General features: G+C 49.7%; 1 protein-coding gene across 2 annotated transcripts in view; it reads right to left on the reverse strand.

Moving 5' to 3' along the window:
- ptprt (protein tyrosine phosphatase receptor type T) overlaps positions 1 to 27564 on the reverse strand; it is a 1581811-nt gene that overhangs the window by 985555 nt on the left and 568692 nt on the right. For both annotated transcript variants that reach the window (XM_038803435.1, XM_038803434.1), the window contains one exon: positions 6158 to 6429. In XM_038803435.1, coding sequence (XP_038659363.1) covers positions 6158 to 6429 — 272 coding nt within the window. The remainder of the gene's footprint in view (positions 1 to 6157; positions 6430 to 27564) is intronic.

Below are 27564 nucleotides of genomic sequence, written 5' to 3' on the forward strand. Positions count from 1 at the left end.
GAGAGATGTCCTGTTCTTCTATAGGGGTCCTGGCTGCCAGTGCTGCCTGGGATGAGGTAGCTCCAGCAATCAGCTGGGGGAGTGTGACCAGGAGGACTGGCCTCCGGGGCCGGAAGAAGATCAACGACCTACACCGGGCAGCATGAGTGAGGAGACACCATCGCCCCACTCCCTGCCCCCATCCCAAGGGAGTATCCACCTCCCCAATCCCCCAGGCAACCCCCAGCCCTCCATCCAAACCCCTCCCCCTTCAGCCCTCCCTCCACCTACCCCTTCAGCCCCCCCCAACCCAAATCCCCCTTCACACACCCCCTCCCCCACAACTGTGAACCACGCATGTGGCTAACGATGCCCTCTCTGTGTCTCATCAGGAAAAGCTCTCCCGTAATCGGCGGGAGAGGGCACAGACTGGCAGCGGGGTGCCAGACTTGAGAATCCTCAGCTCCTTCAAGGAGCGGGTCCTGCAGGTGACCAGGGTGGCCGAGGACAGGGCGTTCACCCACATGGGGGCTGGCAGAAGTCGCAGAGGTGAGGAACCACCAGGCTCCACCTGGAGGACCTGTCAAACGTGAGCACTGATTGCCTTACGGGCTAACTGACCCATCACTCCCACTGACCACATGTCCATTCTCCTGCAGGTCCTCCAGCCGATGGTGCCGGCCCATCCAGGGCAGCACCCTCTCCTGATTCCGAGGAGAACACCTTGGAGGAGAGCTCCGAGGACGTAACCGCTATAGTCATGCCACCCTCCACCAGCTCGGTGGGAAATGTTAGTGGACAGGCTTCTGGGGCACAATCTCACACTGCTGCTGATGCACATCAGAGGTGGAGGCAACCAGCTGCTTTCCTCATCCTGTGGCCTTCGATGCTCCTGGTGGGCGTCCCTGGGGGCTCTGGTGTCGGAGGGCCCTGACACAGCCGTTTCCAGGCAAGACAGGAGTCGGAGGGCTGCTGGATCCCTGGACCCAGCTGGGACCCAGCCTGATGCTGAGCCTCTGGAACAGGTTTACCCGGAGCTGATGGAGATGACAGGGACCTGCCAGGACATTCAGAGGGAGATGTCAGCGTTACTCCAGCAGATCCATAACCGATTGGGGGAGACCCATAGACTACGGGCGTAGGAAATGTTACCAGTAATGCGTGGCACTGAGGCCAACATTGCTAGGGTGCCAACCGCAGTGGAGAATCTGATGCACAATGTTGGCACCATTAGAAATCACACAATCAGTGACGGCCATGGCGGAGGGTCTCAGCAGTATGTCTGCCTCCCTGGGGGATGTCACCAAGTACCAAGCTGACCTTGATGAGGTTCTGCAGGACATAGAACATAGAACAGTACAGCACAGAACAGGCCCTTCGGCCCTCGATGTTGTGCCGAGCAATGATCACCCTACTCAAACCCACGTATCCACCCTATACCCGTAACCCAAAGAACCCCCCCTTAACCTTACCTTTTAGGACACTACGGGCAATTTAGCATGGCCAATCCACCTAACCCGCACATCTTTGGACTGTGAGAGGAAACCGGAGCACCCGGAGGAAACCCACGCACACACGGGGAGGACGTGCAGACTCCGCACAGACAGTGACCCAGCCGGGAACCGAACCTGGGACCCTGAGCTGTGAAGCATTTACGCTAACCACCATGCTACCGTGCTGCCATATTCTGCTCTCAGATGGGAATTGCCGAGGCACTGCGGAGCTTGTCCAAGTCGCAGGTGGGCATTGCTGAGGTGCTGGAGAGCATGTCCCAGTCACTGAGGATTATCGCCGAGGGCATTGACAGCATGGTCCAGACTATGGGGCGCCGCCGGGACTGGCAGAGCCAGATGATGCAAGGGCAGCCAAGGCACAAACTAGCTGCCTCTCCATCCCTTGGTGGATCCCAGGGTCCTATGGGCACCAACCGGGAGGAGGGGGCGCTCGGTGCCTACCCAGACCCATGCCATGGGGTGGCAACGATGGCCACCAGCTCCACCGAGGTCCACCCCTCTGATGTGGCCACGTTTCAGGGTGAGCACATGGGACAGGGCAGCACGGCTGTGCATGTGCCATCGACAAATGCCCTCCGACACCAGAGCCCCCAGGGAAGCCCACCAGGAGCATCGAAGGCCACGGGATGAGGAAAGCAGCTGGTTGCCTCCACCTCTGATATGCCTCCTGGGGAGACACCTAGACGTAGTGGTAGAGCTAGGAAGGCAAAGCACATCGAGGTCACTGAGGGCAGCAGAGGAGAGGGGACAGGTAGGTAGGGAGTGAGGAGGGGTGTGGAGGGTGGGGGTTGGGGGGGTGGGTGGGCAGCACCATCGGTTGGGCGGGGACCTGTATTGAACAAGAAACACACTTGTGCACAACCAGTAGGAAGTCTCTGTCACTTTTATCCGCATTGCAGGTGATGGGTCTGAGCGAGCACTCAGCAGACCGCCAGCGGTCAGATTATGGCATAGATTGAGGAGCACCAACCCAGTGTTCAGCAATCTGCGGGTTATCATCACCCCCCCCTGCCCTCGACAGTGACCCGTTGACAGTGCCAACACAGTCCCAGCACCCTGAAGTGATGTGACACATACCCTGGGAGGGTGAGAAATGGAGATGGTGGGTGGATAAGGTTGTGATGCTGGACCAGGCCATATCCTAAGTGAATCGGGCAAGTATAAGGGCCTCCCTGGCCCTCCGGGCTTGCTTGACCCTCACTGGTCCACCTGTCCTGCAGCCTCCGGCTGGGCCTCAGCTTCCTCCCGGGCCTCGTCCTCCAGCCCCTTCTGGTCCGGTGCCTCCTCATCATCCTCATCCCCCAAATCCTCCTCCTCGGAGTTGGCCACATGTTCCTCTCATCAACCACCAACTTGTCGCCCCGCAGCTGTGCAAGGCTGTGGAGGACACAGCAGAACACAACACAGTGGGTGACCCTCTGGGCGGTGTACCGGAGTGGTCGAGGCATTGGAACTGTCTTTTGAGGAGTCCGATGCACCGCTCAATGACAACCTGGGTGGCTGCATGGGCCTCGTTGTATCGGGTCTCCACTTCAGTCTCCGGCCTCCATACTGTTGCCATTAGCCAGGTCCTCAGCGGATATCCCTTACCCCCAAGAGCCAGCCACTCATCCTGGGATTCACCTCGAAGAGGACAGGGATGACCGAATGCCCCAGGATGTGCCTGCCGTGCACCCCCCCGGGAAGCGCGCACACACATGTATTATCTTCACCTGGTGGTCACACACGAGCTGAATGTTAAGGGAGTGGAGCCCCTTTCTGTTAACATACGGCACCCTCAGATTGCCCAGTGAGCACAGGGTGACATGTGAGGCATCTATTACCCCCTGGACCTGGTTCATGGTGGAGAAACCTGCTGCCTGGGCATATTGCTGAGCCTGGTCCATGTCAAAGACAATGTAGCCTACCACCCAGATATGCAGGGCATTCGTGACCTGCACATGCACCTGTGGGCTGTGGCCTGTGAGATACCACACAGGTTCCCGCTCAAGCCCTGGAATGATCCTGTGGCGTAAAAGTTCAGAGCTGCAGTGACCTTGATGGCCTCTGGGAGCGGGTGTCCTCCTCCTCCATGTGGTGCCAAGTTCGCGAGGAAATGGCACAGGTGTCGCGTTGCCTACTTGTTGAGATGGAACCGCCTGCGGTACATGTTTTCCGTCATTTGTTCGAATGTTCAGCGGCATCTATACACCCTGGACTGGTGTGGGACTCTCCCTCTGGGTCCTTCCCTAGCCTAATGGGTGGCCAGGTCCTCAGGGTGTGGGATGTGGTCTGATACATGGGCCGCTACCTCAAGCATCTGCAGAGGCTGCTGCTGCCGCCTTTTCCAGTGTCTGGCCGCATGGCGTAACACCAGCACCACGAGGGCAACTCTGCGCCCAACATCCCTGCCATAGCACTCAATATCTGTAAGGCATTGGGAAAGGGTGTTAGACTGACAAACAACGGTGGCTCCAACTCCGGGATACTCCATTCACCGACAGATCCCCCCCAACCCCCTCCACCCGGAATTCCCTGCCCACGCAAATCCAGCCGCAGCGGGCCCGCCTCACCAGACCCCAGACCCTGCAACCTGGACGACCGCTCACATCATCAACCGGACCGGAGCTCGTCCCCTCCCCGTGGCACCCACCCACCCTCTAGTCATGGACCCATCCCCTGGAGCAATGTCCCATCTACTGCGTGTTTGGATATTGGCTGCTGCACGTGTGGTGTTCCCTCCTGCAGTGTTCAGATACACTGTCCAGGCATCACAGTTTAATTGGGATAGTAGGCAATGGCTCCCACATGCTACAAGGCCCGCCCACCCACGGGAATTCATTTAGGTTGTGTGAAGTGCTCACTTAACCATGACTGTCAATTCCCTGGAAGCTATAGCATTCAGCTGCAGAGGCCACGGCTCTTGGTGGGGGCTATGGGTGGTCATTGGGGCAGAGGGGCAGGAACAAAGGTTTTTCTCCCGAATGGGTACACATGATTCAGTGGTTGGCATTTTGGGCTGCGAGCAGTTGCTCCCCTGGTTGCCCCCGCACCCTTCCATGGCGGCTCACCCCTGAGGAGGGTCCCCCACCTTCAGCCGAGCATGCCCCACCCCCCACTGAGCACAGGGGCAGCAAGCTCAGCGCCTCTGGGCTCTTTGTCTGTGAGCAAAGATGACGATTCAACTCCTCGGCTCTCCACACAAGCCCTTCTGCCAGGTTCACATTTTTCAAAAGGAGTACTGATCTGCGCCAGCGAGAGCACTTGCTGGGGAGGACGCTGAATATTGGGAGGCCATTGGATAAGGGGTGGCTCTCATTAATTGTATGGAAATAGGGCTTAAGTGGGATCCTGATTTTGCCTACTGGAGCGGGCCGGTTGCATGGAAAACTGTTTGGCGCTTGGCGCGGATATCGTTTTTGGCCTCTCCCGCTATTCACCGGCCTCTTTTTGCTTGAGCGGGAACGTAAGGAGGCCAGAAGATCACGTCCATTACCTTTAAAAAGACTGTTGGATACATATTTGAAACATTTGGGAAACCTGATGGGCCTCCACCCTGCAGAGCATAGAGTGTAATTATCATGGGTTGCTGGAGTATGATATTTACAGTTGCTGGATAAATTAGTCGTGGTCAATGAATTCACATCGCCTCCCGGATTTCCAATGATTTCCATTTCCTGCACACCCAAACAGCTGAACATTGGAAAAACGTCAAAACACTGCCTCAGGAAAGCCCACACTGTTTGAAACCCTGGGTCCTTGCATAGAATGGCCAAAAATATTAAAGGCAGCAGAAATGAAATATATATCTGCAATTTATAAACTTTTCAATAGGTTGCTTTGGCTTCTGCTCCCATGGCTGTCAAATACTGCTTCTTGTACCACTCCCACACTAGCATATCCAAGATATGCCCATTCTGATGTCAGCACTGCCTGATTTATTTATGTTATTCTGGATACTCGGCAGGACTAGTTGTGCGAGTCACCAGTGGAGCAGGGTCAACTTTGTGTTGGCTCCAATTTAGTTTTTAGAGGGTGAAGGAAAATTATTATTTTCAATTATCTTCTCTCCTTTTCCTCAACCATAAACCAACTGAAACCCAGAGGCTGGTTTGGTGAACAACTTGGAAATCTTTGTCATGTTGCTCTGAGCCAGTTCCAAAGGCCACACCTGAACAGCCATAAATGACTCTCCATACTTTAACCCCCCTTTCCGTCATGAAGAAACTTCGGGGCGGGATTCTCCATCTCGCCGCACTGGTTTTGGTGCAGTGGGATTCTCCATCTCGTCAGCCAGCCAATGGGGTTTCCCACTGTGGGCAGCCCCATGGGAAATCCCCGGGCATGGGTGCACTGCTGCACAACAGAGAATCCCGACAGCGGAGAATTCGGCCCCTGGTTTCCATACACCTTTGCTGACAACTGACAACACAGCAGTGCTGGTAATGTTATAATAATAATAATAATCTTTTTATTGTCACAAGTAGGCTTACATTAACACTGCAATTATGTTACTGTGAAAAGCCCCTTAGCCTTAGTTAGAAACGTCGCCTGCACATAAGCTCTCACTAACACAGCCTGTTAATACTATATAATCTGGCCCATATATGCAATATTCATAGAATCATAGAAAAGCTACAGCACAGGAGGCCATTCGGCCCATCTTGTCCATGCCACAACCTTACCTGATAATAGTTCGGCCAAAATGTGCTGATAGCCAGTTCTGTCTTAATCCATCCTTCAGTAACTATCCCAGACACATTCCACACAGGGTTGCCTTGAGGTCCACCATTAACTTTCACGTAGACATTTAAAGCACCCGGACTTGATCTGTCCTTGCTTGACAGAAAATAGTGAAAGTCAATGCAGTGTGTGTCATTTTCTTTCAACACAGGTAATAAGAGATGCGCCTTCTGTCCTGATATTCGTCCAGAGCTGTTTACCATCATAAAGGATCCTAGAAGAATTGGAAATAATTTTTTAAAGTTCAAATAATGGAGTTCACTTCACAGTATTAGTTGTTGTCATCTTGTTTGAATCAATGATATGTACGTTGAAAGTAAAGTTAACACATTGTTGGGACATCAACAAATCTGATATTTGAATTAATTCACATTGAAATTTGTCAATGATATACTGCTTACAGCGAAGTTTGGAAATTATAACTGACTTGATGGGCTGAACAATGCTGCAATTATTATGCAAGTTTATGCAATTACTATTGGAGGCACCAGATAATGCATTAAACCTACCAAACACCAATCTCCTCCACATGCTAACACTTCAAAATCCACATATTTTTATTTAATCAATCAATTATTTTGATAAATCCAACTGAGTATGGTTCTTTCTATCTGAATAAAACAAATCTCCATGAGTGATCAAGTAGGGTCAGTTGTTCTAAATGATAATACCAGAGATCTATTTCATTCTGCAGATTAATACATTGAAACATCATGCACTAACCAAATTCCTATTTCCTGTAAGTATACTGTAGAAAGACATTGTGGCATTCAATTGCCATTATTACCATGTAAACAGTATTTTATTTTGAATTCACCTTTTGATATTTGAAGTCTGCTGTGTTATCCTCTGACATTATCTATTCATTTCCATTATTTTAATCTCATAAAGGTAAAATTATACATATTCCCTCATGTCAGCTGGAACAACAAAGGCTTGTTTCCAAATTATGTCTGTTGTGGCAAGGTCAGTTCACTGGTTCTGTGGATAACCTTCAGCCGTAAATAAAATTTTAAACTGCAGAGGGTAGAAATATAACTGCACAGGTTTCAGCAAAGAACAAGACAATACTCTGTTAATAATTCATGTTTTCTGTGCTTGTTCAAAACATACAATTTATATTTAAATCGTACATATGATGAACGGGATAAAGATTCTTTGAATGTTATTAAGACTACCGGTTTGGAGTTTTCATATAATAATTTCTTGTAAATTCTTACATTAAGTACATAATTTATTGAGTGTATTAATTTTGTACAAGGAGCTGTCGAAAGAAACAATATTGTCAATTGCATTTGAATTATTCTTTCGGCTTTCTGTAAAATATGTCAACTTGTTCCATTCATTTCACTTTAGGAATAGCTTCACAGCTGAGGTCAACATGAATGAATATTTAAGTGTTACAACTTTTTGTTATCAACCTCCCCATTGGCTTTGCTGATTAATGTCATTAATAAACTACCCTCAGAACCATGTAATGAAATCTCAGAGCTAGGATCAGGTAATTATATTCCGGCTTCCTCATTATTGAGTAAATTATCCCAGCCTTTCTTAATAGATCTTTGTGGGAAAAATATAATTATTAGACAAGCAGGTAGAATTTTGAATTGCAAATGATGATAGGCAACTATTCGCCAAATGTTAATGTTTAGGAAAAATGAACAAGTATTAAATTTGCTCTGGATGGTCAACAACGCTTTTCTGGCAAACTGGAGTTACCACCAGCAAGTTAATAAAGTGTTTTCGTAAAACCATGATATTTACAACACACACTAGGAGACCATTCAGCCCCTTCTACTTACAACTCTGGGCTGGTTAAGCTCAGTGGGCTAGGCAGTTGGTTTGTAATGCAGAATAAGGACAGCAGCGCAGGCTCAATTCCCGTACCAGCTTACCCGAACGGGTGCCGGAATCTGGCGACTAGAGGATTTTCACAGTTACTTTATACTTGTGACAATAAAAGATTATTCTTATAACTCTTCAACGGTGCTATCTTCCACTTTGACTTGGATGCTAAATCAGTGAGTTTCACATTCAGCTGATTATTCAAGTCCACATTCAAATAATGCAAAGGGACAGACTTCATGTTTTGGGAATGAACTATTCTCTGTGTTATACATGTTTCCAACATTATACAGTGTTGATAGAAGTGGAAAGCGTTGAGTCTTAAAAGGACATGACAGGAGTCTGCATCTGAGGTTGCAACTAGACGGTTGGCTTTCTCCCATTGGGAGAATGGGGAGGACATGGGGAGAATTAGCACAGTGGGCTAAATCGCTGGCTTTGAAAGCAGACCAAGGCAGGCCAGCAGCGCGGATTCAATTCCCAAACAGGCGCCGGAATGTGGCGACGAGGGGCTTTTCACAGTAACTACATTTGAAGCCTACTTGTGACAATAAGCAATCTTGCCGGGCTGATTTAGCTCACTCACCTAAATCGCTGGTTTTTAAAGCAGGCCAGCAGCACGGTTCGATTCCCGTACCAGCCTCCCCGGACAGGCGCCGGAATGTGGCGACTAGGGGCTTTTCACAGTAACTTCAATGAAGCCTACTCGTGACAATAAGCGATTTTCATTTCATTTCATTTTCATTTCATTTCATTTCAACAGTTAAAATTTAAATATTCATAGAGTGCAAACAGTTCCCACTTGCTGAACATTTAAATTAAATGCAGGTAGGTTTTTTGTTAAAATCCAAGAGCTCAGTGGGCATTATGTGAGACTCCTTCCTCAAGGACATCTCACCTATCTGTTCCAGACACAAGGGGCGGAATTCTCCACTCCCCACGTGGCGTGGGAGAATCGTGGGAGGGCCTCCCGTCATTTTTCACGCCCCCTGGCGCCCCCAGCGATTCTCTCCCTCGCTCGGAAAAATCGGCGCTCGCCGTTTTTCACGATGAACGGCGATTCTCCAAGCCCGATGGGCCGAGCGGCCGGCCCTTCACGCCCGTTTCAACACGCCAGCAACCAAACCTGGTCGCTGCATTCGTGAAACGAGCGCCAGATGCCTGTTTGGGGCATCTAGGGGCCCGATTGGCACGGGAGCACCACGACTGTGCTCGGGAAGGGACAGGCCCGCGATCGGTGCCCACTGATCGTCGGGCCAGCGTCCAACATGGACGCACTCTTTCCCCTCCGCCGCCCGGCAAGATCAAGCCGCCACGTCTTGCCGGGCGGCGGTGGAGAAAGACGGCATGCGCGGATGACTTCACATTCTCGGTGTGACGAGGTCGCGGCCGGGAAAGATGGAGACCCGCTCCTAGCCCCCCGGGTGGGGGTGAATTAGGTGCGGGGAGCGGGCTCTGAGGCCGTCATGAACCTCGGCCGAGTTCACAACGGCCTTCGGAACTATTCTGCTTTTCCTTCAAAGCACGTTACTCCTGGACAGTGTTCCAACCTTCCCTTCTCTCATGAGAGACAGAGAGAGATTAAGAGAGAGAGTTTAGCACATGACCAACTAATGTCAATGGCACACAATCATCTGTGTTATGCAGTAGCATATCCCATCTCTTAACCCTTTATAGAGCACCTCCCCGCAAGTATGTTGTCCAATTTTCAACAACAATATGAAACCATGGCCGGGATTTTTTGCATTTACCGTGGCGCATTTTGTGGGGGCAGAGGTGCATCCCATGGCTGGAGGCAGGCTCTTCCTGTCCTGCTACTGTCAATGGGTATCCCATTGTTTGGACCCTCCAATGGCTGATGGGAACGGTTGATGGGATCAGAAGATCCTGCTATCGGGAATAGCCGGAAAATCCCACCCTATAGCTTTAAATATTTACATTACATTTCTTTAACTTCCTTTTTACAACTACAGCTTCTATCTATCACCAACTCTTATCTTTCCCCTCCCCAAATCACAGACCTGGGCGATTCAGTCTTCCACAGTATTTTCAGCCCTTAGGGAAGAGGTCTTGGTGATACGTGAGGTTCCTTCTTTGTTGAGGAGGACATCATCAGAATGGGAGAGCACTTTAGTGGCATTGCTGAAAAGCAGAGTATTGATTGCAGATTGACTGAACTGCAAGGACAATGACGACTCATCAGCAAAGGGCTGATTCAAGAGAGAAGACGGAAGAGCATTGACCCATCGTCACTCTGGAACTAGAAGGGACCTCAGGACTCTCTGAGGAACTTGTTGCTCCCTCGAAGCACATGGAAAGGGCTTCAGAAGACGAATGACCTATGGCTCCAGGGAAGATTCTCACAGCCATATCATTCACTGCTGCACCAAAGACTGAGAAGGCATTGAAGATCTGAGATTTAGATAAACTTAAACAATGCAAGAAAAAAATTGACAAAACTTCTTTAAGCTTTTCAGGAAGAGTGAAGAGATTGTTCCCCAATAAAATCTCCAACTTGAGAGAGCTTAACAACCTCCTTTTGGGCATCAATGGCAATTTCATTACACATTCCCTCACTGTCATCCTTTGTGTCATCATTGAGTAGAAACTTAACTGGACCAGTCATATAAATGTCATGGTTACCAGAGCAGATCATTTTTTTTTTTTAAATTTAGATTAGCCAATTATTTTTTCCAATTAAGGGGCAATTTAGCACGGCCAATCCACCTACTCTGCACATTTTTGGGTTGTGGGGGCGAAACCCACGCAGACACGGGGAGAACGTGCAAACTCCACACGGACAGTGACCCAGAGCCGGGATCGAACCTGGGACCTCAGCGCCGTGAGGCGGTTATGCTAACCACTAGGCCACCGTGCTGCCCTACCAGAGCAGATCATTGACTATTCTATAGTTAGTAGCTCACCTCGCATATTTTCAAAGTCTCTCTGCCACTTGAGGTAAAGAACTGGGGCGGGATTCTCCGATACCCCGCCGGGTCGGAGAATTGCCGGGGGCCGGCGTAAATCCCACCCCCGCTGTGTCCTGAATTCTCCGGCATCAGAGATTCGGCAGGGGCGGGAATTAGCCACCCCTGTCGGCGCCCCCTCCCCCCCCCATCGATCGGCGGGCAGGCCTGTGCCGGGGGGGGGGGGGACTCTTTTCCTTCTGCCATCACCATGGTCTTCACCATGGTGGAGGCAAAAGTGACCCCCTCCCCTGTGCATGGGGGGGATGACGTCAGCAGCCGCTGACACTCCGGTGCATGCGCGGACTTCCTCCGGCCGGCGAAGTCCCTTCGGCCCCGACTGGTGTGGCGCCAAAGGCCTTCCACACCAGCCAGCGGAGCGCCAACCACTCCAGCGCGGGCCTAGCCCCTCAAGGTAAGGGCTTGGCCCCTAAAGGTGCGGAGACATCCGCACCTTGGGGGCGGCCCGATGGCGGAGTGGTTCTTGCCACTCCATCACGCCGGGACCCCTCACCCCGCCGGGTAGGGGAGAATCCTGGCCCTGGAGTGCAATGGAATATTCTCCCCTTGATTTCTGATTGCAGTTACAACAGCACTCAAAAAAACTGATACCATCAAGGTGAGGCAAAATGGACAACGGCCTGGGTTTTAGGCTCAATAAGGTTCCCCACGGTAGGCTATTTCAGAAAATACAGAGGCATGGGATGCAGGGTGATTCAGCAGTTTGGATCCAAAATTGGCTAGCTGACAGAAGACAAAGGGTGGTGGTTGATGGGAAATGTTCAGACTGGAGTCGAGTTACTAGTGGTGTACCACAAGGATCTGTTTTGGGGCCGCTGCTGTTTGTCATTTTTATAAATGACTTGGAGGAGGGCGTAGAAGGATGGGTGAGTACATTTGCAGATGACACTAAAGTCGGTGGAGTTGTGGACAGTGCAGAAGGATTTTACAAGTTACAGAGGGACATAGATAAGCTGCAGAGCTGGGCTGACAGGTGGCAAATGGAATTTAATGCAGAAAAGTGTGAGGTGATTCATTTTGGAAGGAATAACAGGACGGCAGTGTACAAGGCTAATGGTAAAATTCTTGGTAGTGTGGACAAGCAGAGAGATCTCGGTGTCCATGTTCATAGATCCCTGAAAGTTGCCACCCAGGTTGAGAGGGTTGTTAAGAAGGCGTACGGTGTGTTAGCTTTTATTGGTAGAGGAATTGAGTTTCGGAGCCATGAGGTCATGTTGCAGTTGTAAAAAACTCTGTTGCGGCCGCATTTGGAGTATTGCGTGCAGTTCTGGTCGCCGCATTGTAGGAAGGATGTGGAAGCATTGGAAAGGGTACAGAGGAGATTTACAAGAATGTTGCCTGGTATGGAGGGAAGATATGAGGAAAGGCTGAAGGTCTTGAGGCTGTTTTCGTTAGAGAGAAGAAGGTTAAGAGGTGACTTAATTGAGGCTGATCAGAGAATTAGATAGGGTGAACATTGAGAGCCTTTTTCCTCGGATGGTGATGTCCAGCATGAGGGGACATAGCTTTAAATTGAGGGGAGATAGATATAGGACAGATGTCAGAGGTAGATTCTTTACTCAGAGAGTAGTAAGGGCGTGGAATGCCCTGCCTGCAACGGTAGGGCACTCGTCAACACTAAACGCATTAATATGGTCATTGGATAGGCATATGGACGATAAGGGAATAGTGTAGATGGGCTTAAGAGTGGTTTCACAGGTCAGCGCAATATCGAGGGCTGAAGGGCCTGTACTGCGCTGTAATGTTCTATTTTCTATGTTCAATATAAAATTGGGCACTTTAAATTACGGATTGGACAATTAAACCACAGTCAGTTCCAGGCAGGCCTGATGGGAATTGAAACAGTCAAGTTCGAACCCACTGAACAGAGGCAGGCAGTCGGGACAGGTCAGGGCCTGTCCTGTTAACAAGACATCAGGAGATAATCAGTCCCATTCAAATGGATCAAATGTTGTGGATTGCCCAGATAAAGCTAGACTTTCTGGCACCCAGTTTTCCCGCCATTACCACATATCTATGGAGTAATTTTACTTGTGGAGAATGTACCTGGTGAAGGACCCCTGGGGATGGGTTCTTGGTGTCCTATAGAGTTGCAATTGACAACTCCATTGGGTGTTGCGACCCTCGCCCCAAGACCTCATTGGCCAAGGACCAGAGAACCTTCTGGAAAGGCACGAAGAGGGGTATCAACCACCCAGGACCCTCCCTTGTGAAGACTCAGCGTCCAGTTAGCAGAGGAGATGCAACAACCGACAAGAGGGCGGGAAGGAAGCAGTGTGTGAGACCCACCTTCGAGGATGAAGGTCGAGACAACCAATACTCAGAGAATTGGACCTGCAGCTTGACTGGGTTCTTCGGCACGGGTAGTATTAAGAATCTTGGGATTATTATTATTATTGTTTGGAATAATTTAAGGGAGGAGGTGACTATTTTACTGTTTAATAATAAATTTGGTTGAATCATAAACTTGTATTTGTCCATTGTTCATCTCGCAAATAAGGGCATCGGGCTAAAATGCTTGAGTAATAAACTGGTCGAAGTCTCTGAGGATGTACAGACAACATAGGACAATCTGATTGATAGAATTCTCATCCACTCATCTAAATATCTATTCCCTTCACCAAAAGAAAACCATGGTTGCACTGTGCCTATTTACAGAATATATTGCAGCAGCTCGCCAAAGATTCTTTGTCAGCACCTTCAAAATCAGTTAGGGAATCAAAGGTTATAGTAATAAGGCAGGAAAGTAGAGTTGAGATATTATCATATCAGATCATTCATGATCTCACTGAGTGGTGGAGCAGACTCGATGGGCTGAATGGCCTACTTCTGCTCCTAATTCTTATGGTCTCACCCACATCCTCCATTAGTTTTTTTTTTAAATTTAGAGTACCCAATTCATTTTTTCCAATTAAGGGGCAATTTAGCATGGCCAATCCAACTAACCTGCACATCTTTGGGTTGTGGGGGCGAAACCCACGCAGACACGGGGAGAATGTGCAAACTCCACACGGACAGTGACCCAGAGCCGGGATCGAACCTGGGACCTCGGCGCCGTGAGGCTACAGGGCTAACCCACTGAGCCACCGTGCTGCCCTATCCTCCATTAGTTAAAAGGAGTTGAGAAATGCCATGACCGTCAATTTCCCCTCCAAATCACAAATCACCTGACTTAGATGCATATTGAAGTTCCTTTGTTGCTAATTGGTCAAAATCTTGTAACTCACTACAGGCCACAATTGTGAGAGTAATTTCACTGGAGGGGCTGAAGCAACTTAAGAAGCTGGCTCACCGCCACCTTTGCAGGGCAACTAGGAATGGGCAAAAATAATGCCTGGTTTGCCAACAACACCCACGTTCTGAGAGTGAAGGTAAAATAAAAACTGTCCATCAATGCCCTCCTTAAATTATGTGATTCATGCCTAGGCTTCTGCTGTTCATCAGTATTCACAGCAAAGACATAAAGTGGTTGTTCTGAAAGCTCAATTCTTATGTTGCAGAGAAATGTTGTGCAATGTGCAACCAGCTACAATTATACTGCAGACGTTTTTGAGAAAATGCTCAACTGAACTTGGCACAGGAGAAAGATATTTTCATTGGCTATGTTATATCAGCATGTGAGTTGCCTTGTGTGCTTGGTACTTTCTAGATTCAGGTTAGTGATTGAGTAATCCAGTCTCAAACGTTGAGGAGTGAGGCAGAAGGCATAGTCAGGTGAGAGCCTGAGGTACTATGCACATACAAAATTAAATTATAATTATATATAATTGTGATTGTTCATTTTGCACAACACACCAACCAAGCTTTTGCATAATGTATTCAATGAGACTGTAGAAACCTGCACTTATTTGAGTTTGAACACAATCAGTGTTACTTTCGGAAGTCCAACACTGGTAGGAAAAGTCAGTGCTTTTGTTCACAGGAGCGTAACGGATTATATTGTTTTTCAAGCAAACTATACCCTTAGCTATTGTACTTATCAACTGATCCGTACAATGGGCGAAATTCTCCGACCCCCAGCAGGGTCGGAGAATCCCTGGGGCCGCCTAAAATCCCGTCCCCGCCGTGGCAGAGATTCTCCGCCACCCGGGAAGTGGCGGGACTCACGCCACTCCGATCGGCGAGGCCCCTGCGGTGATTCTCCGGCCCGGATGGGCCGAAGTCCCGCCGCTGGGAGGCCTGTAACGGCGGGATCAGCGGCGCGAGCGGGCCCTGGTGTCCTGGGAGGGCGGGGGACGATCGAACCCCGGGGGGTGCCCCCACGGTGGCCTGGCCCGCGACGTGGCCCCCCGCTCAGACTCCGGGCCAGTGCCCTGGTGGCACTCTTTCGCCTTCCGCGGCCGCCACGGCCTCCGCCATGGCGGAAGTGGAAGAGAAACCCACATCGCGCATGCGCCGGTGGTGACGTCAGCGGCAGCTGGCCGCTGACGTCACTGCCGGCGCATGCGCCGACCGGCGAAAGCCTTTCGGCCAGCCCCGCTGCCGGGGGCGCCGGTTTTTTGCGCCGGTCTTCTGGTGCCAACCGCTCCGGCGCGGAGCTGGCCCCCAATGGTGGGGAGAATTCCCCACCTTTGGGGAGGCCCGACCCCTGAGTGGTTGGCACCACTCCCTTACGCCGGGACCCTCCGTCACGCTGGGTAGGGGAGAATCCAGCCCAATATCACTGATTATTTCCATGTGAAAAATCAGAATGTGATCTTTGTAATTAACAACACAATTGCCCATTTCAAAGTCACATGTTCTCAACAAGCACTTGAACTTGAATTTCTTTCATTCTCTGAATTTGAGTAAGAGCTAAGAAATTTCAACCTTAACCAAGAATTCATTTTATTTTCTGTGTTTCGTAGCTAATGCCAAAGGGTTCTGTAGCCATCTGAGATGACCAAAGGACCATGGGAATTATGGCCAACCCGGGACTTAGACAGATACAGAGCTTCTGTGTATTTGCAACCCAGATAGCCAGACCTGATCAAAACCCCTGCTTGTTTGCAATCTAATGGCGCATTTCCCCAGAACAATAGGACTGCACTCTAGGAACCGATACACAGCCACAGACTGATCGGCACCACTCCCTTTACTCAGAGAGCCCAACTGCCAATGTCAATGACCACTAAGGACCCGCCTAGCCACGAAGGCACCCACCCCTTTATTGGCCGAAATCGAAGGTAATGATCGAAGCCCTGTCGAACTATTGGGTCCAAGATCAAGGACTGTCCCAAAGAGCTCAAAATCCCAGAGGAATAAAAGGGGACACAGCCATGTGCTCTGTCTCTTTTGGACCCGGCCTGTGCCAGCCTCCTTTGAATCCAGCCTGTGCCAGCCCAACTGTAGCATAATGACCAGACAGCCAAGTTCAAGACCAACGATCGCTATCTGACGGATGAGCTCAGCAGAGACAGAGCCACTTCTTCAAACAAGCCACGTGATCAAAATAAAGGCCTTGTCCACTTGCACAGTGCCAGTCGCCTGAAGTTAAGTATAGGTTATTGTAGTTGATAGGTGTAGTTTAACTTGAAGTGTATTGTGCTTGCATGTCGAAATAACCCTTGTGTGTAAATAAACCATCTTTGAACTTGAACTGACTGACTGGTTGTGTGGTCATTTGACCGATATATGGGAAAGCCTTGTGGTTCAGTATGAGAAATAGAAACACCCACAGTATTGGCGACGCTGTTGGGACATAACATCATATCATAAAAAGAGCCTCAGTATCAGATTGGCGACTCTAAAGAGTAACATTATTATAGTATTCCATTAAATTGCCAACAGTTCAATGTTGATACTTAAGTCATTTCTACCAAATAAAGACTGATCTTCTGGGAACACTATTATTGTGGCTGGTGAGCATTATCCGATTGTTCTAAATAGCACACGGCATTGAGTCAGAATTTTTGATTGAAAATTACACAAGGGTGTTTTCCTCAATGGATCACATCCCAACTTTCAGTTGTAACTTAATTATTCTTTCGTCAAGCAATACTACCAGTCATTAGCACTACTTAGGAAGTTGCCAAATCCACCCAGTTTATATCATACAGAAATGTTTAGCTCACTTTGTTGGAGGTCCAGTGAATATATTTCATTCCTTCACAAAGCAATTAATTCTTCCCGAACATGTTATGTTGCTATGATAGGGATTGATTAGCTCAGTTGGCTGGAAGGCTGGTTTGTGATGTGGAGTGATACCATCAGCGTGGGTTCAATTCCCATACCGGCTGCTGTAAGCCATGAAGGCGCCAACTTTTCAAACTTGCCCATCACCTGAGGTTAAATCTCAACCAGTCAGCTCTCTCTTAAAAGGGAGAGCAGCCTATGGGAGTGTGGTGACATTTACATTTGTTTTCTTATGTTCTGGACTAGAAAAGAAGTGTATTTAAGAGAAGTGCATTAAATTTGTCAGGTCATACAAGACTGACCTGCTGATAATTTATGCAAGCATCATTATGGTTTAATCTGATATCAATAGAACACCAAACCTATGAAAAGGAACTCGCAAAAAAATATAAGCGAGTCTATAAATGTTATCCAATTAATTTAGATGAAATAGCTGAACAGTATTTAAATCAACAACCAAACTGCCTGTACTTAGGAATTGGATTTTAAATCCAAGGTCAGAAATCTGATGGTCCGAGTATTTCGAGGTCCCAATCCTGCTCCACATCAGTATCCATGATGCAATGGCCCTAACTGGCCCAGAGGGGAGTTTGGTGCCCAATGAGTGGCATTGGGAATGATCTGGAAGTGGGACTTTGTGACAGAGAGTGATCTCAAAAGGCAAATGGCAGCCATGACTGGGTTTGTCATTGCCTGGAGAAGTGGAGCAATAGGGTGGTCAGAGGCTCTGTGCCGGCCTGGGCAGGCATCCCAGGCATGTTCCACATTTCTCCGATGCCTTCCTTGAAACATTGATGGATGCTTTTGCGGAGAGGAAATCTGTGTCCTTCCCTTTTCTGACAAAAGAAATCCTCGCCAGATAGCGAAAGCACAGATAGAGGTGGCAGAAGAGGGCAGCAGCCAGGCGTCTTTTGTAGAACATGGCTCCAGTGCCAAAAGTGCATTAATAACCTACTGAGGTCTGGTAACGGGATTGGTGAACAACACCCTGTTGGCGGCTCTCTACCTCTGTACACACCAGCATACAAAAAAGCTGAACAGAGTGCACATAGTTCTCATTATTGTCAGATCAGGTCTTCAATGTGATGATGTGCATGAAGCAATTTGTACATAATATTATACACGGCTTCCGACCACCAGGTGGCAGCGTAAAACTACCATGTGACCCTGTGTCTGGGGAGTTGGGAGTAAGTCGTGTTGGTGAATAGACGTATTTTGCAGTAGCTCCAGAATAGTTAGTGAGTGTTAGTAGTTCATTATTTTATTTATTCTAGTTATCTTTACCATGCAGTTGTTTCATAATAAATTATTTAAACTAGATGTTCTGTAGTGCACCATTCATATCAGCCAGTCTATAGAACATGACAGCCAGTTACATCACTGAGGCATTAAGAACCGTCGTGAGCCTGAGCAGGGGCTTCAGTACGAAATGCAACATCTCCGATACATATCATACAAGTGGGAGGGCAGCTATTCCAAAATCTTTCTCTTTGCTCCTGTGGCTGAAGAGAATGTATAATCAATGAGAAATGATTTGGACTGGTGGTGTGTGGAATGGGGCAACTGCGGCCTGCCTGTTGGCATGACGGTGTGCTGATCACATGATGTCACCAAGATCTGTAGTTAAACCCTGGAACAAAAAGGTATTTCAAAATTCAACACCCAAGTGACTTTGACAGCAGTAGTTTGGGAGCTGCCACAGATCCAAGCCCTCAGGTTACAGTGGAACAGTGCACAAATGTCAGACGCCAGCTGTCTGGACAGCCTCCTACAGCACTGTCAGTTGGAGGTCACTGAATCTTGCGAAGTACAGCTAACATCCTGATAGCATCTCCTTCGCCTTGCATCCGCTCACTGGGCCCCTCTGGCCTCCTCCTGACCGGGAGGATGCATCTTATAAAGCTCCTCTTTTTCTGTCCAATGTCAGAGCAGTCTGTTCCTATCTCAACAGCCTCACCTTTCACTCTTGTGGTTTACCAGTCTCCTTCACTCACATCTGATGCCCAATTGATTCCAGGAGCCTCACATCCCTATCAAGGAGTCAAACACTCACCCCTCTCAAATACAAGCCCAACAATGATGGCAACTCAAAGTGTCATTGCAAGAGCACTGAGTTTACAGTTCCCATTTCCCACAAGTGTTGAACACAGCGTGGAGCCATGAGTACTAACGAATGCAGTGTTTCCCACAGATAAACCTCGATGTGCCCCAGACCCTCTATTTTCCCCATACTTCTCAATTGGAAATTCCAAAACACTGCTCCGCAGCCTCTTAATGAGTCCATTGCTCACCTAGCTATTATTTGGAGGCCTGTGGTTGCTGTTGCCACCCCCACCCCTATCCTCTCCAGCCTTCCCCTTGAAAATTGCATCACGTTCTGGAGGTGTCGATGACCAGTGACGTCACTTGAATTGTCCATGACGACTTCCGGTGGCGGCGATGACGTAGGAAACCGCACATTTGGGAGCTCCCGTTTCAAGCGGACTTTTCGGCTCATTTAGAGCCCAAAACGGAAATTTTTCGATGTCTCCCGGTGGGTGAAGGTGTGCTGATCGACTTTCCCCGCAGTTCATGACTCAAACTCGGAGTGGAAAGGGGGAAAAAACGGCAGCAACTCCCCAGAAAAAACGGGGGAAGGAATCCAAGATGGCGGCCGGCGGAGCTCCAGAGGAGTGGAAGCAGTGGGCCCAGGAGCAGCAAGCTGCTCTCCTGCGCTGTTTTGCAGATTTCAAGGCTGAGGTACTGAGCTCTCTGCAGGAAACGAACAAAAGGCTCTCGGAGATTCAGACGACCAAGGGTGCTGCCATCAAGGAGTTGCAGACGCAGGCCACTGAATGAGAGGAGGAGGCCAGGATCCTCGTGAGTAAGGTGGAGGGACACGAGGCACTCCACAAGAAGTGGCAGGACAGTTCGAGGAGCTTGATCTCCGCCTGAGGCGGAAAAATCTGCGGATCTTGGGCCTTGCGGAGGGGCTGGAGGGGTCGGACCTGACAACCTACGTGGCTACGATGCTGAACTCGCTAGTGGGGGCCGGGTCTTTCCATCTGCCCTTGGAGCTGGAGGGAGCACACAGAGTACTGGCCAGGAGGCCTAAGGAGAATGAACCCCCGCGTGCGGTGCTGGTGAGGTTCCACCGGTTCAGTGATCGGGAGTGTGTGCTGCGCTGGGCCAAGAAGGTGAAGAGCAGCAACTAGGAGAATGGGGTAGTACGGATCTACCAGGATTGGAGTGCGGAGGTGGCTAAGCGGCGGTCCGGGTTTAATCGGACGAAAGAGATGCTTTACAAGAAAAAGGATAAAGTTCGGAATGTTGCAGCCTGCGCGCCTGTGGGTAACTTATTCGAACCGGCATTATTATTTTGATTCCCCGGAGGAGGCGTGGGCCTTCGTATGGACGGAGAAACTGGACTTGAACTAGGGGTTGGGGGTTGCGGGGTCGGTTGTAATACTTTATTGCTGGATTCTGCTGTTGCTGTGTTATCTTTTTCTGTACTTTTGCAATTTTGATATGGTTATTTATGGGGGTGTTGTTCTGTTATGTTTTTTTGCTGTGGGGCATTGTTTGAGTTTTGTATCTTGCGGGGAGGGTTGGGGGGGTTTGTTGTATTCTATGTCGGGTTGGGGGTATGGAGTGGGGCTGGTATTTGGGAGCTGCGTCAGAAGGGTGTGGTGGGCAGTGCAAAAGCGCGGGCTTTCCTCTGGGGGGTGGAGACGATGACGGGGGAGGCAGGGCCTTAACTGGTTCTTCCCCGCGCTGGAGCGGTGCCTGGAGGAGGGATAGGTTGGGGGATGATCCCACTTTGGGAGGGGTTGGGTTATTGGCGGGAGTTTCCGGGGTTAGCAGAAGTTAGCTGACCCACGGAAGTACAATGGAGGACGGTTCGCGGCTAGGAGGGTTCCTAGCCTGGGGGGGGGGGGGGAGGGGGGGGGGGGGGAGGGGGGGAAGGGGAATACCGGGTTGCTGCTGGCAGGGTCAGGAAGGAACTGGTGGGGGCCAGGGGGACAGAGGTGAGGTGTTGTCGCTGTGGGGACTGGGTCGGGCAGGGGGTGCTGGCCTGGGGCGGGCAGTCGACGGGCTATGGCTAGTCGACGGGGGAGGGGGGCGGGACGCCCTCTGATCCGGTTGGTCACCTGGAATGCGAGAGGATTGAATGGGCCTGGTGAAGCGGTCGAGGGTACTTGCTCATGTGAGGGGGCTAAAGGCAGATGTGGCAATGCTTCAGGAGACCCACCTGAAGGTGGCGGACCAGGTCCGTCTGAGGAAGGGATGGGTGGGGCAGGTTTTCCACTCTGGGTTGGATGTGAAGAACCGGGGAGTGGCGATTCTGGTGGGGAAAAATGTGTCGTTTGAGGCATCGGAGGTGGTGGCGGATAAGGGGGGTAGGTATGCTATGGCTAGGGGCAGGCTACAAGGAGAGAAGGTGGTACTTGCTAGTGTGTATGCCCCAAATTGGGACGATGCGGGCTTTATGAGGCGTATGTTGGGACGGGTCCCGGATCTGGAGGCGGGAGGTCAGATCATGGGGGGGGGACTTCAATACGGTGTTGGATCCTTCACTGGATCGGTCCAGCTCTAGGACGGGTAGGAGGCCGGCGGCGGCCAAGGTACTGAGAGGGTTTATGGACCAGATGGGTGGGGTGGATCCATGGAGGTTTGTGAGGCCGAGGGCACGGGAGTAGTCTTTCTTTTCCCACGTACATAGGGTCTACTCTCGGATAGACTTCTTCGTGGTGAGTAGGGGACTGATTCCGAGAGTGGAGGAGGCCGAGTATTCGGCCATTGCAATCTCCGACCACGCTCCGCATTGGATAGAGTTGGAGATGGGGGAGGTGCGGGACCAGCGCCCGTTGTGGCGGTTGTATGTGGGGTTGTTGGCGGAGGAGGAGGTGTGTAGGAGGGTTCGGGCAAGTATTGAGGGGTACCTCGAGGTGAATGATACGGGGGAGGTTCAGGTGGGAGTGGTCTGGGAAGCCCTGAAAGCAGTGATTCGTGGGGAGCTAATATCCATCCGGGCACACAGTGAGAGGAGCGAGAGGAGTGAGAGGGATAGACTGGTGGGAAGGATGCTGGAGGTAGACAGGAGGTACGCAGAGGCACCAGAGGAGGGACTGCTGGGGGAGAGACACAGCCTGCAGGCTAAATTTGATTTGCTGACCACTATAAAGGCGGAGGCACAGTGGAGGAAGGCACAAGGGGCAGTGTACGAACATGGTGAAAAGGCGAGTAGAATGCTGGCTCATCAGCTCCGCAAGCGGGATGCGGCAAAGGAAATTGCTGGAGTGAGAGACAAGAGTGGGAATGTGGTGCGGAAGGGGGTAGAGGTGAATGAGGTCTTCAAGGACTTTTACGGGGAACTGTACCGGTCGGAGCCAACGGGGGAGAGGAAGGGAATGGAAAAGTTCCTCGACGGGCTTTCTTTCCCGAAGGTGCAGGAGGAGTAGTTGGAGGGGTTGGGTTTGAGCCGATTGAGCTGGAGGAGCTAGTTAAGGGGATCGGGCAGCTGCAGTCAGGGAAGGCACCGGGGCCGGATGGGTTCCCGGTGGAATTTTATAAAAAGTTTGTGGACCTAGTGGGCCCCTTGCTGGTGCGGACACTTAATGAAGCGTGGGAAGGGGGGACTTTGCCCCCGACGATGTCGCGGGCGCTGATCTCGTTAATCTTAAAGAGGGACAAGGACCCCCAGCAGTGTGGTTCATACAGGCCCATATCTCTCCTCAACGTAGATGCCAAGGTGCTGGCAAAAATCCTGGCCACCAGGATAAGAACATAAGAACATAAGAACTAGGAGCATGAGTAGGCCATCTGGCCCCTCGAGCCTGCTCCGCCATTCAATGAGATCATGGCTGATCTTTTGTGGACTCAGCTCCACTTTCCGGCCCGAACACCATAACCCTTAATCCCTTTATTCTTCAAAAAACTATCTATCTTTACCTTAAACACATGTAATGAAGGAGCCTCAACTGATTCACTGGGCAAGGAATTCCATAGATTCACAACCCTTTGGGTGAAGAAGTTCCTCCTAAACTCAGTCCTAAATCTACTTCCCCTTATTTTGAGGCTATGTTCCCTAGTTCTGCTTTCACCCACCAGTGGAAACAACCTGCCCGCATCTATCCTATCTATTCCCTTCATAATTTTAAATGTTTCTATAAGATCGAATGTTTATAAGATAGAATGTTTCTATAGAGGACTGTGTGCCAGGGGTTGTACACGAGGACCAGACAGGGTTTGTGAAGAGAAGGCAGCTGAACACGAATGTGCGGAGATTGAGGGTGAGGCAGAGATAGTGGTGGCACTGGATGCGGAGAAGGCCTTCGATAGAGTGGAGTGGGGGTACTTATGGGAGGTGTTGGGGAGGTTTGGATTTGGTGAAGGGTTTATTAGATGGGTGAGGCTGCTATATGAGGCCCCGATGGCGTGCATGGCCACGAATGGGAGGAGGTCGGAGTACTTCCGGCTTTACTGAGGGACCAGGCAGGGTTGCCCCCTGTCCCCCTTGTTGTTTGCATTGGCAATCGAGCCACTGGCGATGGCGTTGAGGGATTCAGAGAGGTGGAGAGGTTTGGTGCGAGGTGGGGAGGAACATAGGGTGTCGTTGTATGCCGATGACCTGTTACTGTATGTGGTGGATCCGGTGGGAGGGATGCCGGGGGTGATGGAGCTGCTAGCTGAGTTTGGGACCTTTTCAGGTTATAAACTAGATTTAGGCAAGAGTGAGGTGTTTGTGGTGCACCCTGGAGACCAGGAGGAAGGAATTGGTAGGCTCCCGCTTAGGCGGGCAGGGGAGAGTTTTAGGTACCTGGGGGTGCAGGTGGCCAGGGACTGGGGAACTCTTCACAAACATAATTTCATCAGACTTGTAGATCAGATGGAGGAGGAGTTCAAGAGGTGGGACATGCTGCCATTGTCGTTGGCGGGGGGGGTGCAGTCCATCAAAATGACGGTGCTTCCGAGGTTCTTGTTCCTCTTTCAGTGCCTGCCCATCTTTATCCCCAGGGCCTTCTTTAGGAGAGTGACTAGCAGTATTTTGAGCTTTGTGTGGGCACATGGGACTCCGAGAGTGAAGAGGGTTTTCCTGGAGCGAGGGAGGGTTAGAGGCGGGCTGGCGCTGCCCAACCTTTTGGGGTACTATTGGGCGGCCAATGTGTCAATGGTGCGTAAATGGGTGATGGAGGGGAGAGGGGCGACGTGGAAAACAATGGAGATGGCGTCATGTAGAGCTACGACCTGGATGCCATGGTAACGGCGCCGTTGCCGCTCTCCCCTAAGAGGTTTACCACGAGCCCGGTGGTGGCGGCTACCCTAAGAATCTGAGGACAGTGGAGACGGCATAGGGGGGGAAACAGGGGGCTCGATGGAGGCTCCATTGGGTGGCAATCATCAGTTCATCCCGGGGAACAAGGATGGGGGATTTAGGGGGTGGAAAAGGGTGGGCATCAGTAAATTGAGGGACCTGTTTATTGGCGGGAGGTTTGCGGGCCTGGGGGAACTGGAAGATAAATTTGGGCTTCCCCAAGGGAACATATTCAGATACTTGCAGGTAAAGGCGTTTGCTAGGCGACAGGTAGAGGGATTCCCTTTGCTGCCCTCGCGGGGGACGATGGACAGAGTGCTTTTGGGGGTGTGGGTCGGAGAGGGGAAGGTGTCTGACATCTATAAGGTAATGCAGGAGGTGGAGGAGTCATCAGTGGAGGAGCTGAAGGCTAAATGGGAGGAGGAACTTGGGGAGCAGATAGAAGATGGGACTTGGGCGGATGCCTTGGAGAGAGTCAACTCTTCCTCTTCATGTGCGAGGCTTAGTCTCATCCAATTTAAGTTGGTGCACCGGGCCCACGTGTCCGGGACTAGGATGAGTAGGTTCTTTGGGGGTGAGGACAGGTGCACAGATGTTCGGGGAGTCCAGCGAACCACGCCCATATGTTCTGGGCATGCCCAGCACTGGAAGAATTCTGGAAGGGGGTGGCGGGGACGGTGTCGAGGGTGGTTGGATCCAGAGTCAAACCAGGGTGGGGACTCGTGAGTTTTGGAGTTGCGGTAGAGCCGGGAGTGCAGGAGGCGAAAGAGGCCAGTGTCCTGGCCTTTGCGTCCCTAGTAGCCCGGCGGAGGATCTTGCTGCAGTGGAAGGATGTGAGGCCCCCAAGTGTGGAGACCTGGATCAGTGACATGGCGGGATTTATAAAATTGGAAAGGGTCAAATGTGCCCTGAGAGGATCAATACAAGGGTTCTATAAACGATGGCAGCCTTTTCTGGACTTCCTGGCTCAAAGATAGGTATCTTGGTCAATAGTAGCAGCAACCGGGGGGGGGGGGGGGGGGGGGGGGGGGGACGACATTGTGTTAATTTACGTTGTTGTTAATATGTTGTGTTGTTCATTGAGGAGGAGCGAATATGTATGATTGCTATTATTATCATTATTTTTGGTATTTTATTATGGTTCGATGTTGTATAAATTCAAAATTTTTCAATTAAAATTATTTTTTTTAAAAAAAGAATTGTCCATGACCAATTTTCAATGTACCCAACCTGGCCCCATGGGCAAAGAAAACCCCAGCCCATGGCGACAGTCCAAAGATGCTTTACAGAAATGACAAAAATAAACCAGAACCAAAGAAGGAACTATTTGGCGTGACCAATATACTTGTCACAGAGGTAGATTACAAGCAGAATTAAATTAGAATTTAAATATGCTGTAAAACATCAATCAATCAATTTGTAAACATCAACAAAATGCTAGGTTAGTACAGGAAATATAAACATTTATGTTACAGGAGGAGATCATTTGACCTATCAAATCTGCATAGGTCAAAAAACAGCAGGGCAGCTTAATGCCACTTTTCAGTTCTTGGTCCGTAGCTTTGTAGGTTATGGCACTTCAAGTGTTTGTGTACGTTTGTAAATGTGATGCAGGTGCCTCCCTCTGATACTCTACCAGGTAGGGAGTTCCAGACGTGCTTTGCCAAAAATTCAACTACACCACCAAATATTTCCAGATTTAAACTTCACAGAGTCAATTTTTCGTGACAATATACTACATACCAGAAATTCAGATGACATGCACAAGACAGTGATAACATCACATTCACCACCTCGTCAGCTCAGATGATCGTCAAAACGATGACAAAAACCAAATAGACTGAACTTGTATTATAGCCATTGTTGTACATAGTCGTTACTCAAGTTTTGCTTGTACAGATATACATCCCATAATTTATTGTTGTCTATTTATACAATTTCCTCTGATACACAAAATAAAAGGGGATGTAGTGATCTGTATATCTGCTGGTATGTAAAAGGTTAACAACTGTATCATAGTGCTGGACAACCACTAGATGGCAGCACCAGATCCATGTATATAACTGAACTCAGAGGATATTCCCGCCTCTTTGTATCAGGAGTGACTAGATGGCAGAGTGTTAGAGAGATATAGCTCAATTTGCACGTGTAGTTGAACATTATTTATATTTCTTATTTACTTAATCATCAGTTATAGTTGCAGAAGAGTGAACAACCTCATTAATATTTATTAACAATGCAGTGGAACATCACAGGTAAAGAGCACGGGAAGCAGCAACTTTGTACAGGAGATGCTACAATTCTTGGAGCCAATCCAGCAGCTTACAGTTGCTTCAGGATATGCAGCAGGCCCATGATAGGGGACACTAAAGTAGATGTTTGTAACCCCCACTTTTTGGGACGAAGGTTTTAGCTTTGAGTTTTTGAAGACACTGGAGACCAGCAAAAATAGTGGTTTTCAGCATCTCTTTGAGGTCTTGTTGGATATGTTCATCCAGCCCATCAAGGTGTTTGCTAAAGGACAGCTCATTTGGTCCAAATGTTTGATACATCCAATTGATGCCACCACTACCTGTTAGTCCAGCAGAGTCATCACCAGCTATGCATTGCAGGCTGGACAAAGCAGCTCAGCCATCTAAATCCCAGAACCCAGGAGCAGACGGCTATAACAATTGATGATGCACAGTGGCACATCTCAATAGACCGACATCCATCCACCACACCTCAAGTTATCGCACCAAGTTAAGCTTTTGGAAGTTAACTCTTTGTCAATCTTGAAGTTTAGACAAAGAATCCATGCTGAAAACCTTGCCTGATCGGTTTTTGCCTTGGCTTTTGCCTGTTGATCCTTTCCTACATGTTCTGCTTTTATTTCACATTTCCAGCATCTGCATATTTGTTTCTTCAGGCGGGGTCACGTCGGAGCTCCTGAGATCGGGACACCATTAAAAAATGGCTTCCCGTTCTCTCGCTACACTGAGGAGTTCCAGCGAGTGCACAAAATGGGGCTATGTGCGGCCTCGGCCATGCGTTCCCCACTGAGGCCCTCTATCTAATGTGTGTGACGTTTAATAGCATTGTGTTTCCAGGCACCCCGAGCACTGGGAAA

Source organism: Scyliorhinus canicula, chromosome 7 (genome assembly GCF_902713615.1).
Source record: "Scyliorhinus canicula chromosome 7, sScyCan1.1, whole genome shotgun sequence".
In the NCBI taxonomy this organism is placed as follows: domain Eukaryota; kingdom Metazoa; phylum Chordata; class Chondrichthyes; order Carcharhiniformes; family Scyliorhinidae; genus Scyliorhinus; species Scyliorhinus canicula.